The sequence below is a fragment of the Myotis brandtii genome, unplaced genomic scaffold (genome assembly GCF_000412655.1).
Source record: "Myotis brandtii unplaced genomic scaffold, ASM41265v1 scaffold54, whole genome shotgun sequence".
Classification (NCBI taxonomy): domain Eukaryota; kingdom Metazoa; phylum Chordata; class Mammalia; order Chiroptera; family Vespertilionidae; genus Myotis; species Myotis brandtii.
The window spans coordinates 2,948,616-2,966,756 of NW_005369989.1; the positions used below are offsets into that span (position 1 = coordinate 2,948,616).

Sequence of the window (18,141 nt, forward strand, 5' to 3'; positions counted from 1 at the left end):
CCATAGGGGGACATGCAGGAGGCAACTGATCAATGATTTTCTCTCATTATTGATGTTTCTAACTCTCTCTCCTCCCTTCCTCTCTGAAATAAATAAAAATATATTTTAAAATATTGCTATTGAGCATATGCTACTTATAAGAAGATCTAAGACAACCTCACATTTTATATTTCTTAAAAAATCAGAATTAAATAATATTCCTCATGTTTTCTAATCATAAATTTGTGGGGGAAAATATTCTCTATCTTTGTAACCACCTATTTCTTATTGTCTAGCAAAGAATCCAACAACAAAATGACTTATTTTCCCATTGCTCCAAAGCTAATATGCTCTCATTATTTTATGAAAAGAGAAATCTATAAGCATTATTGTACATTCACTTAATTGATTTTTCACATGCAGGCACCACTATAGTACAGCTGAATATTTGCAGTACAATCATTATGCAATTTATATATCAGGACAGAGGACATAATTTATTCAGTATTATCCTTGGTAATTATTATTGAGCACTTTAATTTTCAATATGTAAAGGCAAGTGTGTTCTCTGAATCCAACAAAGGAAAAACACTTACTAATAGAGTAAATTAACATAATGGACTCTCTGAATTAAGCTAATGACTTGTTTCTAAGTCTGCAACACAAAAACCAATGAAATATAATAGATTGGAAAATTACCACCTTCATCACTGCTGAGTGACAAAATCATAGGCACAGTTCCGTACTTACTTCCATCAGCAACTTGAACCCTTCTCTTTTCTTGATTTCTTCTACCAGATACCTAAAAAAACCCACAATAATATTTATAATCTGAAATCTAAAAAGTCCATGAACATGACTGACATATGACAAAACTGTTATTTCTGGACCATAGACAAGGCTTAGAAATATGAGGCTTAGGAATAAGTAAGGGTAGAGGTATAAGCAAAGGTATGAATTTGGCAGATACTCCTGAACCTATTGCAATCTCCTGGGGCCTGAGTAAAAAGACACATTTTTGGATGAGATGATGTCTATCTCACACGTTAGCATCAGACTTTCACCCCATTATGAAATCCACACAAAGGAGACTGGCTATATATCTCTGAACATGTGGAGTTCTCATTCACATCCTAGGTGGATATTTAGCATAGGTACTTAAATTACCTAGTTGACTTGGGGAGAAAGAGTTTTTGGTGTGTAGTCCTGCTTGCAATTTCATTCAAGATCAAGGAAGCTGAGTGTCATCTTGTCCAAGGCCAGGACAGAGGGAAGAATAACTGATTATTTGTATTATGTTCAAGTAAGCAGGTTGTAGCCATTGGTGAACTATCTCTAAAGTCATTTTGAATGTCAGGGGAAAAAAATTATCACACCACAAGCAAAGAACACAGATACATGAGATACGGAATCTGATGGAGAAAAGACTGAAAAGACATTGAGAATATAAAGTAAATTAATACTGACACTCCTTCCCTGGGATTGATTTTTTATATTATAAAAGGCCTGTGGCCTTAACGCCATAACGACCGAAATGACAGGTCACCAGGAGGTGCATGGAGCACCTCTCAGGCCCTCTCCCCATCCCCAGGGCACCAGCACCATTGGCGGAGCATCGTGGGGCGCCGGCAGCGTCCGCGGAGTGTGCAAGGCGTCACGAAGCGGTGGACATGGCCCTGATTGCAGGCTAGGCCTAGGGGACCCTACCCGCTCACGATTTAATCATGCACTGGGCCTCTAGTTGTCTATATAAAAATAGAAAGCTTCTGAAATGGTTGGCCTTGAAAACTAGTGATTTGGTCATGAGCCTTGAAAAGTTTGTAATACTTGACTCAATATTTCAAATTTGGGGGTCAAATGTAAGGAGGTGATTAGGGGTGCTGACAAAAATGTACTTGCTAGGGTAATTTATTGTGATTTTATATGTAATAGCAAAGAGAGAAAAAGAAAAGGGAAAGAAAGGAAGGAGAGAAGGAAGGAGGAACATCACTCCCAGGAACAAGCACTGGCTTTGAAAACTATGGTCCAGTCAGTTATAAGGAGTTATGGTACAACCATATGAAATGTGATCCTGTCACCAAATGACACATATTCAATTAATATTTAAGGACAACAAAAAATGCTCTTCTCAGGCCTCAATTCCCTTACCTATAGAACTGAAATAACACAATCTACTTTTCTAGTCTCAAAATGCTGCTGTAAAAATTTTTTAATCAGAAATTAACAAATTATGAAGTATAGAAACTGTGAAAATGAGGGTGGTTAGTATCATTATGCTCATTTGTTATAAAGGCTATTCTAGAATGTGAATATGGACTCAGTTCTTTTTCTCCAAACTTGTTTATATAGTTCATCATATAAGTTTAAATAATGGTGTTTAGCAAATAAGTTATATCATCTTTAAATGATACAAAATCTGATGAAATTCTACCATTATTAACTAGATAATATAGACCCTTTATTTTGAGCAATAATATTGTGAATGCACACATACACACACACACACACACACACACACACACACACACACGTTTGTGCGTGCGCGTGTGCTACCAAAGTATTTGATGTTTGACATACTCCTTTCCGTGGGTATTTTTTTCAGGAAATGTTATGTAGCTGTAATGTTTGAACCTTTAGCACACTCCTAACTTTGCAAAAAGCAACTCCAATGGTTAGTAAACATCAGAAAATATGCTCAAGATCACTGATAATCAAAGAAGTGCAAATTAAAACAATACTGAACCATGTTGCCCATGTGATATAAAAATAAATTTTAAGAGAGACAACACCTAAAACTAGTGAAAATGTGACAGAAAGCTGCTAAAAACCTTTTAAAATTAATAATAATCATATCTTCTGATACAGCCAACCACTTTAGAGATGCTGATCCACCAGGGAAAAAATAATCACTACTATATACACACATACACATATACATCTTTATATGTATATGTACATATATACATTATTGAATCTAAATCTATGTGTGTGTGTGTATTCCATACAAAATAACTAGAAACAAGATTAATGTCCAGAAATTGGCAAGTGGTAGAATAAAATGTATTATAGCAATACAATGTAATATGATGCAGCTATTAATAAAAATGGATTGTGTCTACTTCGATTAAACCACAAAAATTCTTATGATATTTTAGTAAGAGGTAAAAGCAAGAAACGAAACAAAATGTGGATACTATGATTCCACTAAGAAATTACAAAAAAGGAAAGCAAAATTAATCCTTACCCACAATTATATATGATCATGTAGTAAAGTATGAAACGATACTTAGTAAATTATTAGTGATTACCTAAGAAAGGAAAAATGCAATGCAATGGGGGAGGTAGAAATTATTAACTCTCTTTTCATGTTTCTTTGCAAAGTTTCATAGATGTGGTTACTTGTGTACTTTTGAAAAGGTACTGAATAAAAGATAAAATAAAAAGCACAAAACCAAATAGACATATACAATCTAGACAAAGAAAGCTTGGAACCACACTTTTCCTCACCTGCTCAGGCAGAAACCTATAGACTAGCTGTTCACTCGGAAGCCGATGACATTGTGATCTCATCCTGAGGAAGCCTTCACTAATCCTGGACACCTTGAGGCTACAAAAACTTCATATCTCCAGAGGTCCTCAGAATGACTACAGAAGATTCTAGTTGTGTAGCTAATCAACTCTGGGACAGAGCAAATTCCTTAGCCTCCCTGAGCCTGCCTCAGTTTACTCATGCATGTAATGGAGATGTGAGGCTAGATTGGTAAAATCCTTCCCTAAGAGATTATGACTGTATGAAACTTACACACCCTACTTATAGTCTCAATATAAAATATTTCTGCCAAACTGGCTAGAGCTGCTCCTGGGAGAAAGGCATCCTAAAACAGAACTGAATCAATTAAATTAAGACTTTGCTCTTTGCTAACCACGGGAACCTGGCTTTGCCTGAGGGTCAATATCCCCACTGCAGTCACTCTCAGAGCCAGGGTTAACACTCCAACTGAGTTGAGAGTAGAGGTCACTCGGGTGAAGAGTTGCTATTATAACAATTCCATGCTCCATGACACACCATGTCAATAGGTTTCCCACATGAAGGGGTTCCATTGCCAAATACATCTGAGCAATGGCTGTCGTCTACAATTAGAAATATACTTGGCTTAATTTATAAGGACGTTTATTGAGCTGGTTAGATGGTTCAATGCTATCATTAAGAAGTAGGCATTTTCTATCATTTCAGCCAGCCATATGCTCAGGATAAGTAAAATTTTTCATGTTCATCAAGCTATCTGCTACAGCTCCATACATCACGTCCTTATACAACAGTGTTCCAAGAAGAAAGAGAAAGGGCTGGAGCAAAAATGGTTTTACTTAATTTTTCTCTATTTACGTAAGACTATTTCCCCCAGATGCCTTCACAGAATTCTTCCTGTATCTTATTGACTGAAGCTGAGTCATATACCCATCCCCGAACTAATTGTTAGCAATGGGAATTGGCTTGGACCAATGTTCACAGCTGGAACATTGTATTCTTACCTACACAAAATCAAGGTTCTGTTGGCAAAAAAAGGGAAGCATGGTTGTTGGGGGAACAATTAACAGTGCCTGCATTCTGGTTAAAGCAAAGTTAAAAATGTTTCTAGATTACAAGCCCCCCTCAGAGTCCTTAATGTGCTAATGAACACTTAATCTCCAAGAGAGGAATAATGTAGTAGTTAGCATTTCCCAAGCATATTTGACCATGAAAATATTTTTTTTGGAAGAACATTTATTACGATGTTCTGGATATCTATTATCCCACAGAGCATAGTTTCAGAAATGCTAGTTTATAAGTGCCTCAAAAATAAAATCAGTTTTGAGAGGGAATCAATATAAGGTTTTGAGTCACTTCTTCCTACATTCATAGGAATGATTTATTCCTCACAACTTTTCTTTTCAATATATGGAAACAGCCTAGAGATGAAATACATTTAAAAAAAACTATTCTTATCTGATGCCAGCCAGGAAAATAAAAAGATGTACATTGATTTTTGGGACATAATGCAGGAACCATAAACCACTTCGACCAAAAAGAATCCAGGTAAATAGGTTCAAGGAACAACAATAGCTTCATAAAACTCATCACTGTCCTCACTACGCTTAGTAAAAAAAGAGAAAGGAGAGAAAAAATACATCAGCAAGAGTTTTCACCAAACCTACTGGGTAAAAACTCATTATATGAAGATTCTGGCTTGATTTTGAAGCATACATTCATGACAATCTTGCTCTGAAACACTTTCCCTTTCTTTGCTTAAAAATGTGCTTCTGATGTCAGATACCCTCCATTCTCTGATTTGTTAAAGGAATTTAATATTTTTGCATTTCATTGTCCTTTCTGGGAATAGCCCTTCTAGTCCCTTTCTCAATTCACCAGCCACTTAGTCTTCTCGGAGCACTCTGAACCAAGTTTCTCTCCTGGTCTCATCTCCTCACTTGACATTTTTTTCTGATACATGGAGCCTTGCAGAACTCCTGGGAGTTCTTTCCATCTGCTTTCTGTATGCTCTGCATACATTAAGACATAATGCATGGCTGGTGATTCATCACAAACACCTACCTACTACCTTCTACTGCAATGATGATTTTTTCAAAAATCACCAATATAAAAAATTGAAAACGTTAGTCCTTCATAGTCTTCTGGACTCTCCTCCTCTTGTCACCTGGAGAAACACACTAGCACCAAAGTGCCATTGTGTAACTGCTCACCTTTTCCATACTGACAACAGTAAATCCCTGTGTTCATGCAAGCCAGTGAAATAAATTCCACTGGAGGAATTGCAGAGACGTGTGTCAAGGGGATAGATAAATGATACATTGGAGACCTAGCAACAGCAGAATGGGAGTTTGTGAGCTGTTCGTTGTTGAAAAGACCTATGTTCGTGACTCTTCTAGATTTGCTTTAAAAATTGCCCCTTAGTGAATATCCATTTAACCTGAGTGCCACAACAATAGGCTAGAACAGCCGTGGGCAAACTACAGCCTGCGGGCCGGATCCGGCCCGTTTGAAATGAATAAAACTAAAAAAAAAAAAAGACCGTACCCTTTTATGTAATGATGTTTACTTTGAATTTATATTAGTTCACACAAACACTCCATCCATGCTTTTGTTCCGGCCCTCCGGTCCAGTTTAAGAACCCATTGTGGCCCTCGAATCAAAAAGTTTGCCCACCCCTGGGCTAGAAGGTGCCCTCAGCAACAGGTTGCCCCAGGCATTGTGAAACATTTTCCACTTTCTTAGGCAGAAATCTGAGATGCACAATCTCCTGCCTTGCGCTGGAGATGGTGATTTTAAACCTCAGCCCCCTGGGTTTCAATGGTATGTTGCTTTAGGTTCCCAACACCACTGGTTTTCAAACAACCCAAGGAGAAAGCAAGTTTCCAGTCGTTAATATTTCTTCTGAGAAAGGTGCGGTCATCAACTGGGATGACAAGGGTCAAAAGAAAATTAGAAAAGCCTTCCTGATCTTCCAGGCCATACATGTTTCCTTCTTGCTGGATCTCTGACAACTGGTGAAATAGGAATCACAGTCCTCCTGAAAATGTCTGTTCCTGCTTTCCCAGGGGAAGAGGAGCAAGCTACCTGGTCAAGGTGATGGCAGTCTGTAGGTACATCAAAATCGGGCCCTTAAGTCTTAAAGTCAATACAGAAATTTCAACAATAAGCTCCATTTTGATTCAGGAACATGAAAACATTACTTCTATCAGGTCAGTGCAATCTTTACTACAATGTGCCAGGGGTAAAGAGTTGCACAGCTTTTCCAGGATTTAAGACACCTAACCTAGGGCCTAGGGAAATGGTTATGTTAGCTACGTTAGACTGCTGATAATAGAGGTGCACTCCAAATAGTAACACAATTCTCATTTGCATCTTCACTTTGCTAGAGTTCTTATCTGCTGCAGGATATTATACTTCTAGGAAACAAAAGTGTTAGCCATAAATTAGAGAAGTTATAGCAAGTAGAGCCGAACGCCATGAATGAGAATCATTTTTATTACATAAAATCTAAAGCAGGTGGTCTAGGGTCAGTGGGTGCGGTGGAAAAATGGTATTTTAACTCTCAGCAGTCAGTGGTCTGAACTGATTATGCTGGCTCACAAAATCAATGGTGTTGTAGTGCTAGATTTTACTGGCTAGTGAGAGCTAATTGTTAAATATTCTGGAATTTTGTAAACCACAACTGGAAATTGGCAGACATTACAAACTGAGGCTTTGTTTTCCCCTCCCAAGAGACATTTTATCTCTAGACCACTACACATGGACTCAAGGACACAGATTATCTCCCAGAATTGAGAAAATGTTACATTTCCCGCCCCTAAAGAGCAGAACCACAAACCAATCAATTTAAAAGGAAATAAAAATCATGAAAACAAAGACCTTATATTGCTATCTTAATATAATTCTTAATCCTAAAGTAATTTTCTCCAAGTTTATAATTTTATATTCATTCAAAGTGATATCTGTAAAAGGACTTAGCTTTTGCTTGGTATTGGGGTTGGGAAAACAGAATAACTTTTGCTCACTCCAGGAATAGAGTGTTAGATATTAAGAATGTGGAACGTTAAGGAGAATAAAACTATTATGAGTAACAGCATGAAAAAGGAGGGATTATTTTTCAAATATTAAATATAGGTCACGGAGTCTGCAGCAGTGCTCACTGAAATGTTAATTCCATTCAATTCAACTTGACAAACATTTATAAACAATAAGTGTTGCTGAATTGAAGTGAAATGTTAACATTTATCCTCCTGTGATATTTCTCTGCAAAAATTAGAAAAACTCCTTTGACTATAAATTAAATTCTACCCTGAGATGAATGTTAACTTTATAATAAATACAATCATCAAATATTTATATCTCGCCTGTTTCATGACACCTGTTATTAAATTACTCAGCGGCTTAGAAAAAATAATGCAGAGATTCTACCACACTTAAATGGTATGAGAAAATACAAAAGAGTGAACAGAGATTTCTGAACTTTTAATGAGCAACTATGAATATTTATGGTAGACAGTTCCATTTTTTTTCACCTCTGAGTAGTTCTCGCCCTACTTCTGATTGAAGCACTTTAGACCTACTTCTACTAAAAGCACACTGCTCACCTAGTTTCAGTACATGTTCTATAGGAGGAATTGAGTGTCTCCCTAGTGCCAAGGGAAGGCATGTGGCTCAGCATGACCAATGAGAGTAGCACCTTTCCCTCAAAACAGTGACTGATTCTGAGGTGGATGCTTGCTTCACACAGAAATGATTATAAATTTCCTCAGGGTTATTGAGAGAGGAAAAGTCTCTCCTTTTTCCCTTGACCCTGAATGTGGGAGGATGTAGATCTGACACTCCTGGCAGCTGCCTTTCCTCATAGGAAGAAACCAAACATGAAGGAGAACAGACCTGATAGATGGAGATAAATTGGGGTTGGTGATATTGTTTAAGCCCCTGGAGTAAGCCATTCCAGAAGTCGTCACTATACTAGCTTATAAGTAATATGAGGTAATAAATTATCTTTCTTTCTTTATGATACCTGGAGTTAACATTTCTGTCGGTTACCACCAAAAGAATCCTAACTGACACATATTTGCAGATTTTTCAAACTACTTCTGAAACCACAATCACCAGAAAGTGCCAAAGCCATCTCTTCACCTGTCCTTATAACCAAATCCTTTGCCATGTACTTTTGCAGTTCTTCCTGCAAAATGGTAGACTGTACTTCCTGCCTTTTGACATTGAGATTGGCCATGAAATGTGCTTTGGCCATTGGGATGCTAGTAGATATGATGCAACCAGGAGGTTAAAGTGGGCTTGCCTTATCTTCCGTCAGCCCCTTTACAAGAACACACTCCGGCTAGCCTGCTGGCCCAAGGAAGATGAAAGACATGTGGAGAGTAGGCCCAGTCTGCTTTTCTCCACCCCAAGCCACCACAGTATGAGATAAAGCCACTCCAGCCACGTTGCAGACTTTAGACGAAATCATTGTTATTATAAGATCCTGGGTTTCCAGAAAATCCGCAGTGATGCTCAGAGCATCGCTGTTGCACCCAGTGTTGCAGAGAGCACCCATACCACTCCCGGTGTAGAAAGAAGACATTGTTTTAAGTCTCTAGGGAGACACTTCAGGTTTTGCAAGTGAAATGTAAACAGGGAGTGAAGAAGGAGAGATTATTCAAACCAGAGATCACAAACTCTGATGCCTGTAGTGGCAAGCAGGTAAAAACAAAACACAAAAAACTGACACTAAAGCTCATATAGCACATGCCAACCAGGCACTGTTCTGAGTGTTTACACATGTTAATTCATTTAATCCTCATCACAATTATTTGAGTTAGACACTGTTGTTATCTCCATGTTACTGGGGTGAAACGGAGGTACAGAAAGGTTAAAAAATTTTCCCAAGTCACGAAGAGCTTATAAATGGTAGAGCTAGCACCTTTAAGCTATAGTAAAATGAGCTAGATAAGAAACAGGATGAGAGGAGGGGACGATGGTTCTTCCGAGAGTCGGGCGTCATGTTCAGCAGCTTGTCACCATGTGGGATTGAGAGCATTCGGAATAGAAGCCAAAAATCTAGATTTTTAACAAATCTCCCTATTTTTAAATACTATTTTAAATGTTCAAATGTTTTATTTTTTAAAATCATGAAGGTTAACCCTATGAAGTTCAGGCCCAACAAGTCACATTTAAAAGTAAATTTGCTCATGGCCTGCCCATTGGCACCCACAGATCCAAGCTTAGCAGCAGAGTTCTGTTCAGGTGATATATGTGTCCAATGCATATATCAAGAGCTCTTCACATGTCTTTGAAAGTGGGTTCAAAAGCTTTGTCTCTAATGTTACAACAAGGCAAGCAACGCTGGGGCTTCCACTTTACCTTTATGCCTTTACACCAGCCCCACAGGCTCAAGACCTGCTATTTGGGTCCTTGAAGTCACCATGATCTCTCTCACATCTGGAAATCTAGGCCTGCTATTCCCTCTGCCTGGATTATTCTTCTGTCCTTTCTTTATTGTTTCTTAGTTGAATGTTGCTTCCCTGCCAATGACCCTCATGAATATACTGGGGAATCCTGCTGAGTGGTCTGGAGCACCATGCACCTTCCTTTAACAAAAAAGTAGGTTCACCTGTATTTTTATCTGCATTAGCACCAGAATGTATTTCTTACTAGGCTAGGATCCTGGAGGGCAGTGGGTAGGAGTACTTTGCTTACAATTCCTATCACATAGTAGATACTGGGAAAAATGGTTATCAGATAAAAGAAGAAATCCACAAATGAAATAATATGTACAGACCTCACAAATGTTACTGTCACTGAGTCTATTATAGACACACATGGGTACACACACACACACACACACACACATACACACACACGCACAAACACGCAAGTACCTCGATAAAGCAAGAGCACGATTAACTCTTTCTTCAAGGCCTAATGTGCCCAGGGCCTTCCAAGTCATCCAGAACTTGAATGCATCTGCTCTCCTGCTACACTGGATAGACTTGTCTCCTGTGTCGTAGCTGACATCATAGAATTTATCCTGCTGGAAGAGGTAAGACGCCTTGGCAGAGTAGCATTTCTTAAGAAGACCCTTTTGGGGGGAAAAAAGAAGAAAGATTAAAAGATTGTCCATTTTTAAAATACACTTAATTTTGAAAACAAACACCCACAAACATAACCTGTATGATATTCTACTTTGTGCCAAATGTGCTTGGTCTCATTCTATGATTGCCCTAAATCAGAAGCAATAGGTATGTATTAACTTGGAGATAGATTACCCATTGTGTTTCCAGAAAACCCTCAGAGTTGAGAACGCTAAATCCATCGTTAACAATTTTCCTGATGAGTACTAGAAGCATTGAGACAACCATGTCATCATCTGTATGAAATCAAGGTGGGCCAATTTCTCAGTATGAAATAAAAATCTGTTTATAACTCACTCAAGGCTCCTACCATATTATACATACTTTATACAACTTCATATGAAAAAAAAAACCACTAGGCTTTTAAAACCTCTTCTTTTCAACTCATCTATATTAAAGAGGCCTGAAGTGACAATAACCCAGAGGAAAAAATCTGAAGAAAGTGCTATGGAGGAGTTAAACAAGTGTCAACAAGTTTTAACAACCACAGTATATCAGCTACAATTCCAAAGGTTTTTTTGAGTTGGTGTCACATTGGTTTTATTTGCAACCAAAATCAATTTGCATTTACTGACTGCTAACTTCTTGCCAAGCAGTGGAAGACAATTCACTATGTTTATCACCATTTTAAAGTCTTAACTTTGACCTCAGATTATTACAGTTTAAGCCCTGTGGCCCTCAATGTCATTTGGTATCTACAAAATCCCAGATTTTCTAACCTGTCCTTCACAGCCCCCACAATTCCCTGAGCATCTTCATTACCTGAGAATATCTAATAGAACCATCTGTCTATCTCCCCAGCATAACCAAACTACTCAATGTCCCTTAACCACTAGATCATGCCCCATCTGCACCTTTGCTCACACCATTTGCTTTACCTTATCTCTATTTTAATATAACATATGACATTCAAAAGAATATGTACACAGTATACTTAAGTTCTGAAGTTTACTAACACCAAACATAGTCTTCCTACTTTAACAAGGTCTGCCCTTCCTTTGGGTTCCATCTCAAGTTCTGCTTCCTCTTCAGCTTCTTTATCTGTTCATTCGATTGGACTCACTTCCTGCCTTTATATTTGGCTGTATTTGTTGGCTTTCCTCCTGCAATGTCACCACTCAATGAGCAGTCTGCATGTATTCTCTCCTCATGTGGCAAAACCGGTTCTTGAAAGCAGGAATCATTTCTTATCCACATCTTGTCCACATCCACAGAGCGTAACATTGTACTGGGCACAGAGGACCCTCACTAAGCAATTAGGGGTATTATGCCACTCCCCATAGTCCAGCGGTTCTCAACCTGTGGGTCGCGACCCCTTTGGGGGTCGAACGACCCTTTCACAGGGGTTGCCTAAGACCATTGGAAAACCCCATTTGATTGGACTCATTTCCTGCCTTTATATTCGGCTGCATTTGTTGGCTTTCCTCCTGCAATGTCCCCACTCAATGAGCAGTCTGCATGTATTCTCTCCTCATGTGGCAAAACCGGTTCTTGAAAGCAGGAATCATTTCTTATCCACATCTTGTCCACATCCACAGAGCGTAACATTGTATTGGGCACAGAGGACCCTCACTAAGCAATTAGGGGGATTATGCCACTACCCATAGTCCATACTCCTCTCACATTCTCCTGACATGTAGTATGAACAGAATAAACACAGATATATGAACTTCTCATATGATGCATCTTATAAACCTTAACAATGCAAAAATATCAGTGCTGTACTGGAAGCTACAGAGAAACTCCGCAGGAGTCATAGAGGTCCTAGAAATGATCCCTTTTGAACAGAGAATGAATTAGATGCATTCATTGGACTGATCAACTTGTACTTCAAGGTATCACATTCCAAACAAAAGCATGCATTTTGTTATCTTAATAGCAATTTTGTCTTGGGTGGACATTAATCTGGATATAATGTGTCCCATTACCATAAAGCATGATTTTATACTATATAAAATTATATAGCAACTATAATCAAGAACTCCAAAATCCCACTCATCCATTATGCAAAATAAACTGAGTATAAAATAATAATTAAAGGAATATTAGTAAGCCTTCAGCCTGGCCTTGATAGATATAATTGGGAGACCCTGGGGAAGAGCTGACTGCTCTGATCTGAATATTAAGGTAGAAAAAGCCCCTTACTCTTTAAGCTACTTTAATTTTATCAGCAATCTTTCAACTTTGATCACAGCAGTCACCACTGCATCTCCTTACCCTCAAATGTCAGGAAATTTGGTTATTGTTTCCATAGCAACTACAGCCTGACCCATGCATTACAACATTAAAAGGCCATGGCATATATTTCAAAGACAAAGCACACACACACACACACATACACACACACACACACCTGCATATATTTCAAAGACAAAGCACACACACACACGCACACACACACACAAATACACCATATACACACACACACTTATACTTGCATCCTGATTACAAATTTATTTTCATTAACTATGCAAGATTCAAAAAATTCCCAAAGCAAATGAACTTTAGACATGTCTTGGGCAAGTTTCAGTGACTTATGCTAGTGGCTAAAAGGAAGAGGAAGCCCATTCATTATCAGAAGACAAATGGATCATCTTAGTCAAATGGAGAAGAGGAGAGCCAAGAAAATATACAGCAGAATGAGTGATTGTCCTGCGGCAGTGACATTGTTAATTTCGTTGCACTGAAAAATCCTCCTGCCTTGGGAAGCTTCCCATAAAGAACTAGAGGCTTGGGATTTACTTTATTGAAAATAAATGAAAACTATTTCCCCAACGTTTTTTTGCTTTGCATTTTAGTTTATATTCTTGTATTAAAATTGATGAGATCTCTTTTGTTTAAGATACACATTAACTAAGGAAAGATCTCCAGAGAAAACAACAATATTGGAATAAGTATAATAAAAGCTAAGATTTTTACTTTTTAAGTGTAAAACACTTAATCTGTCATTATTGCACTACCAAAGAGAAGGACCATGTTTATCTTGCTCATCTTTATACACTTAATCCTAGCAGGACAATAAAAACTAGTTATATGGATCCTGGAGACAAATATTCAATGAGAACAGCTTTATAGTGTGCTATCTCAAACAGTCTCATGAATTAGTAGACAATGTATAAAAATTTTCACAGAGGCAAGTGAAAGAAATCAAAGTAGCTTAAGCAAAAAGGGAAAATTGTACAGGCTCATATTTTAAAACATCTAGATCTATAAAATCTGCAGGCACAGTTGGATCCAGGACTACATCAAGAATTTGCCTTTTTCCTCTTGTTCTAGTTTCTTCTATATTGGCCTCATTCCCACAGCAGAAAGCTGGTAAGAAGCCTGGGAACTAGGGTATTGCAGTGGGGCCTGTGAGCAAAGAAGGAGGCTCTGTTGGAGAGAGATGGGCAGGAAAGAAGAGACAGCCTCTGCCATTGATGCTACTAAGCAAGCAGCAAGTCACCATTGGCCTTCCAAGCTCAATTTCTTCTCTGAACCTCCTGCTGCCTAAACCTAGCAGGCAGCCAGTTAGTAAGGGAGCCTGGGAATTGTGGTTTTCTGGAGTCAGGCCCTTTTCACAGCAAGGCAGAGGAAGGTTGAAGAATGAATTATACGGTAAAGAGAAACAGGCAAATGTCAAGCACACAGCATGAGGACAGAAACCATAACTCTCCTTTTCAGTGTTTGTATTCACAACACCTAACCTAGCACATACCAATAATGGCCAGAGCCAACATTATAAAGTCCTTACACTGTATATGCATGAAGTCATTTAAATCTCAAGTTGTACTATTTTTGTCAACACCCATGTACATGTGAAGAAACTGCAACACAGAGAAGTTTGGTGAATTACCTAAGATCATGTAGCTTCTAAGTGGTAGGGCTGGGCTTCAAACCAAGGCCTCTTGAAGCCAAGGCCTAAGCTCTTTACACATCACTCTCTGCTCTCTCTATAGTGAGCACTTAAATATGTGTGGAAGAGAGTGCTCCGTAAATACTCATTAAGAGTTCTTAAAGAGGTTGGTGAAATGGAAAATGGCAGTAGAGTACACATCAAACTAAAGGTCAAAACAACTAACATCCCATTTCGGGCCCTTAACTTTGTCCCTGTAGATATAACTTTGGCTTTTATTAGTGGCAATATCTTGTCTCTGAAGCATTTTAAGATTTTTCTAAATACTTGTGACTCTGGTGATATTTAAGGAGATCACTAAAAACACATAATGAGTTGGCAAGTTGTGTATTTTCCTTGTCAAGATTAGTCCAGTCACGTTTGATTTCCACAGGCCAGATCAGATTCAGCAGCCACTTTCCCAAGAGTCAGTGACTACATGAGGCTACTTTAAGTCCTCACTTCTTGCAATCACATTTTTCAGCTTACCAAACAAAAGCTACCAAAAACTCCCATATGGCTCTTCCCATATTCTGTCCCGTTTCACCATTACTTACAGTCAAGACATTGTCTAAATTAAATGCCTTAGGAAGTTGGTATATTAATCATCTTTGTACTAATTAATTCATTCCAAAATTATGTATTGAGGACCTATTTTATAGTAAGTACTATGATGCCAGGAGTTTGGGCATACAACCCCAGTGGAAGTACTAAGCATCTAGGCCAGGGGTACAGAATCGTTTGGTCTGGCCCTGCCAAGGCATTGGGGGTGAGTTAATTAAATATCTGACCAAATATAGCAGGCGAATTTTTAAGTTGATAATTTTGTATGGCCCACGAATGATGTTATAAATATTCAAATGGCCCTTGGCAGAAAAAAGGTCCCCCACCCCTGATCTAGGCTAACATTTGTTGACTAAATGGACAAAATTAAATTTAGGCTGTGAATAGCAGAAAGGCTTGTTGTAATGTAGACTATAAAAGTGAATTTTAAAAACAATTATACCTTCTAATATTGGCTTTATTTATTTATTGAGCAAACACTTTGAGAGCCTTTCTGTATGCCAAAAGCTGTGCTAGGCACTGGTGCTGTAATGTCACCATCCTTAAGAAGTTTAAGATGGAGATAAGGACAGAAAAACAGGCAATTAGAGCACCGTGCTAGAACAGGGGAAAGAACAAGGTCTAAGGAGCATGAAGAAGGGTCATCTTTCACTAACTTAGAGATGTTAGATAGTGCTTTCAGAAGAAGAAATGTGTCGCCTGAGAGCGGAAAGATAAGGAGTTGCTGAGTAGGAGAAGAGAAGATAAAATTAATTCAGTATGACTGGGGCTAATTAATGAGGTAGGGCATAGCTCGGAAGGCTGTAAAGGTAAAAAATAGCCAAGTCACCAAGGATCTTAACTGCCTCTGTAAGAATGATGGGTCATGGAATTTTCACAGGCCCAAGTAGATATTACAACTTAAACTTCATTATTGTTCTGGCAGAATAAAGTGAGAATCAGCAGATGTGGATTCTGCTTTTGATTTAGTCACTTGGAGTCAGAGCTCAAAGCAAGTCACTTAACATCTTGGGCTTCATTTTTCTCATCGACCTAATGGAGATAATGATACTTGCTCTACCTACCATGCAGGAATACTGTGCAAGCCTAGTGAAATAATGTTAACTGCGAATACCTCTCCGTCTGCTCAAAATCCTCCCCACCACTCCTCTCTTACATATTCCTGTACCCCTGACCCCTCCCCCCACTGCCACTGCCTATTTTTCCTTAGATTTCTCTCCAGGAAAACTGCAGAATAGGATGCCTGCTCTAGACACCATCACTGTTTATGAAATAAGCATATTACACCTCTCATCGACCTCCCTTTTTTAATGGGATGGATCCACAGAAACAGATCACATTGATAGAATGTATTAAAGCTATCAAAAGGAATCTTAGAAGAATAGGAAGAATTATCCACAGTCTTTATCCTCCAAGTGGAGCTAATCCTGCCCTTGTCTACGTTATCATACTTGACGACCTTCTTAGATGTTGTGGGTCTTTATAAGTCTCAGCATGGTTTGTATGGAAGACACAAAAAGCAGAGTAAGAAATGATATTGGGCAAGGCCATGCACTAGGTGGAGTGAAAGCTAAGGAGCCATCAAATGACCAGGTGTAACTTGTCTAGTTGTCTTCAGTTTCCTTATTCACACAAGAAAATGGATATGTTGAGTGGCTGCTGAGTGGTGGGAATAAAGGAAGCAAATGACAGTAATGCCAGTGTTATTTCCCCCCAAAGGAAACAAATCATACTGAACCATGGAAAAGGTCAGTGTATTAGGCTGTGCCATGAATAGCCTTGAAAGGAAGAAAGGAAGAGAGAGAGAGAGAGAGAGAAGAAGAAGAAGGAGAAGGAGAAGGAGAAGGAGAAGGAGAAGGAGAAGAGAAGAGAAAAGAAAAGAAAAGGAAGAAAAGAAAGGAAAAACGAAAGAGAAAGAAGGGAGGGAGGGAAGGAGGGAGGGAGGGATGGACAGAGGGAGGAAGGAAGGAAGAAGGAAGGAGGGGGAAATGTCCAAAGCTCATTAGCTTTGGGGATTTTTTTTTTTTTACATTTCCTTTTCCTTTCTTTTCCCTTTAATCACAGTGTTTTTGTGTTGTGCCCTTCTTAAATTCAAGAAGGAAGGGGAAATGTCCAAAGCTCATTAGCTTTGGGGATTTTTTTTTACATTTCCTTTTCCTTTCTTTTCCCTTTAATCACAGTGTTTTTGTGTTGCGCCCTTCTTAAATTCATCTGTAATCCAAAGCATGTGTCATTTCATTTGTGGATTGTTTAGACACCTCTCATTTTTCCGATGGCATTTTTTGACTGCCTTTTTAGTATTTATTGATTTCATTCATTTCCTTCTGTTTCAGTTTTTTCATTCTCTGTTGGTGTGGAAAATTGTTAAAACCATCTGGTGCTATATCCAGCTTGACAGAAAGATTATTTTTGAGGAAGGGCCACAGTTTTTCTTTGAAATCGCCACCAAATCCAAGGCAAATGCCTTCTCCTCTGCCGTGTCAAAGGCTGGTTTCAGACACATCGTGTGTCATAGTGCTTCAGTGTCTACAGAAGGTTCACGTCCTGACTTACAGGCTTCCATTACCAGTTCTGAATAATTTTTTTTGGTCAATTGATTCATCTTTCTTTTCTATTACATTCAAGCATTCTAGTCATTGGTATCACCTACAGGTCAACCTCTGTCATGTCTTCAATTTATTCTACAATTCTCACTCCCCTCCTTTCCCTCATCACTTGTATGTCCTGGAAGATGCCATGTATAGAAGTTTGCTGATATTTAAGGTGCTTTAATTTCTGAAGAATTGCTGAACAGTCTGTCCTGCTCTCTCCTGCCATGTGGTGACACATTTGAGCATGCTGTCCTGCCATTTCAATTAACTCCCTTTGTAAAGTTCACGCCAGCCTCCCTTGTCTCAAAATACTGCTCCATTAGCCCTCTTAGCAAACTTGCTCAATGGACTACCTGATTCTGTTTCCAGGAAGTTTCTGGGTGCTGTGGGCTAGATTACCAGCAAAAAAGAAAACATACAAAAGAAGTGATTTCCTCTCCTGCTTCATTCAGTTCTTAACGCTTTTAA

General features: G+C 38.6%; 1 protein-coding gene across 1 annotated transcript in view; it reads right to left on the minus strand.

Moving 5' to 3' along the window:
• Window positions 1-18,141, minus strand: part of GADL1 (glutamate decarboxylase-like 1) — a 121,744-nt gene that overhangs the window by 49,547 nt on the left and 54,056 nt on the right. The window contains exons 12-13 of the mRNA XM_005878052.2: window positions 10,393-10,592; window positions 730-781 (exon numbers count right to left, since the gene is read on the minus strand). Of these exons, the coding sequence (XP_005878114.1) occupies window positions 730-781; window positions 10,393-10,592 (252 nt within the window). The remainder of the gene's footprint in view (window positions 1-729; window positions 782-10,392; window positions 10,593-18,141) is intronic.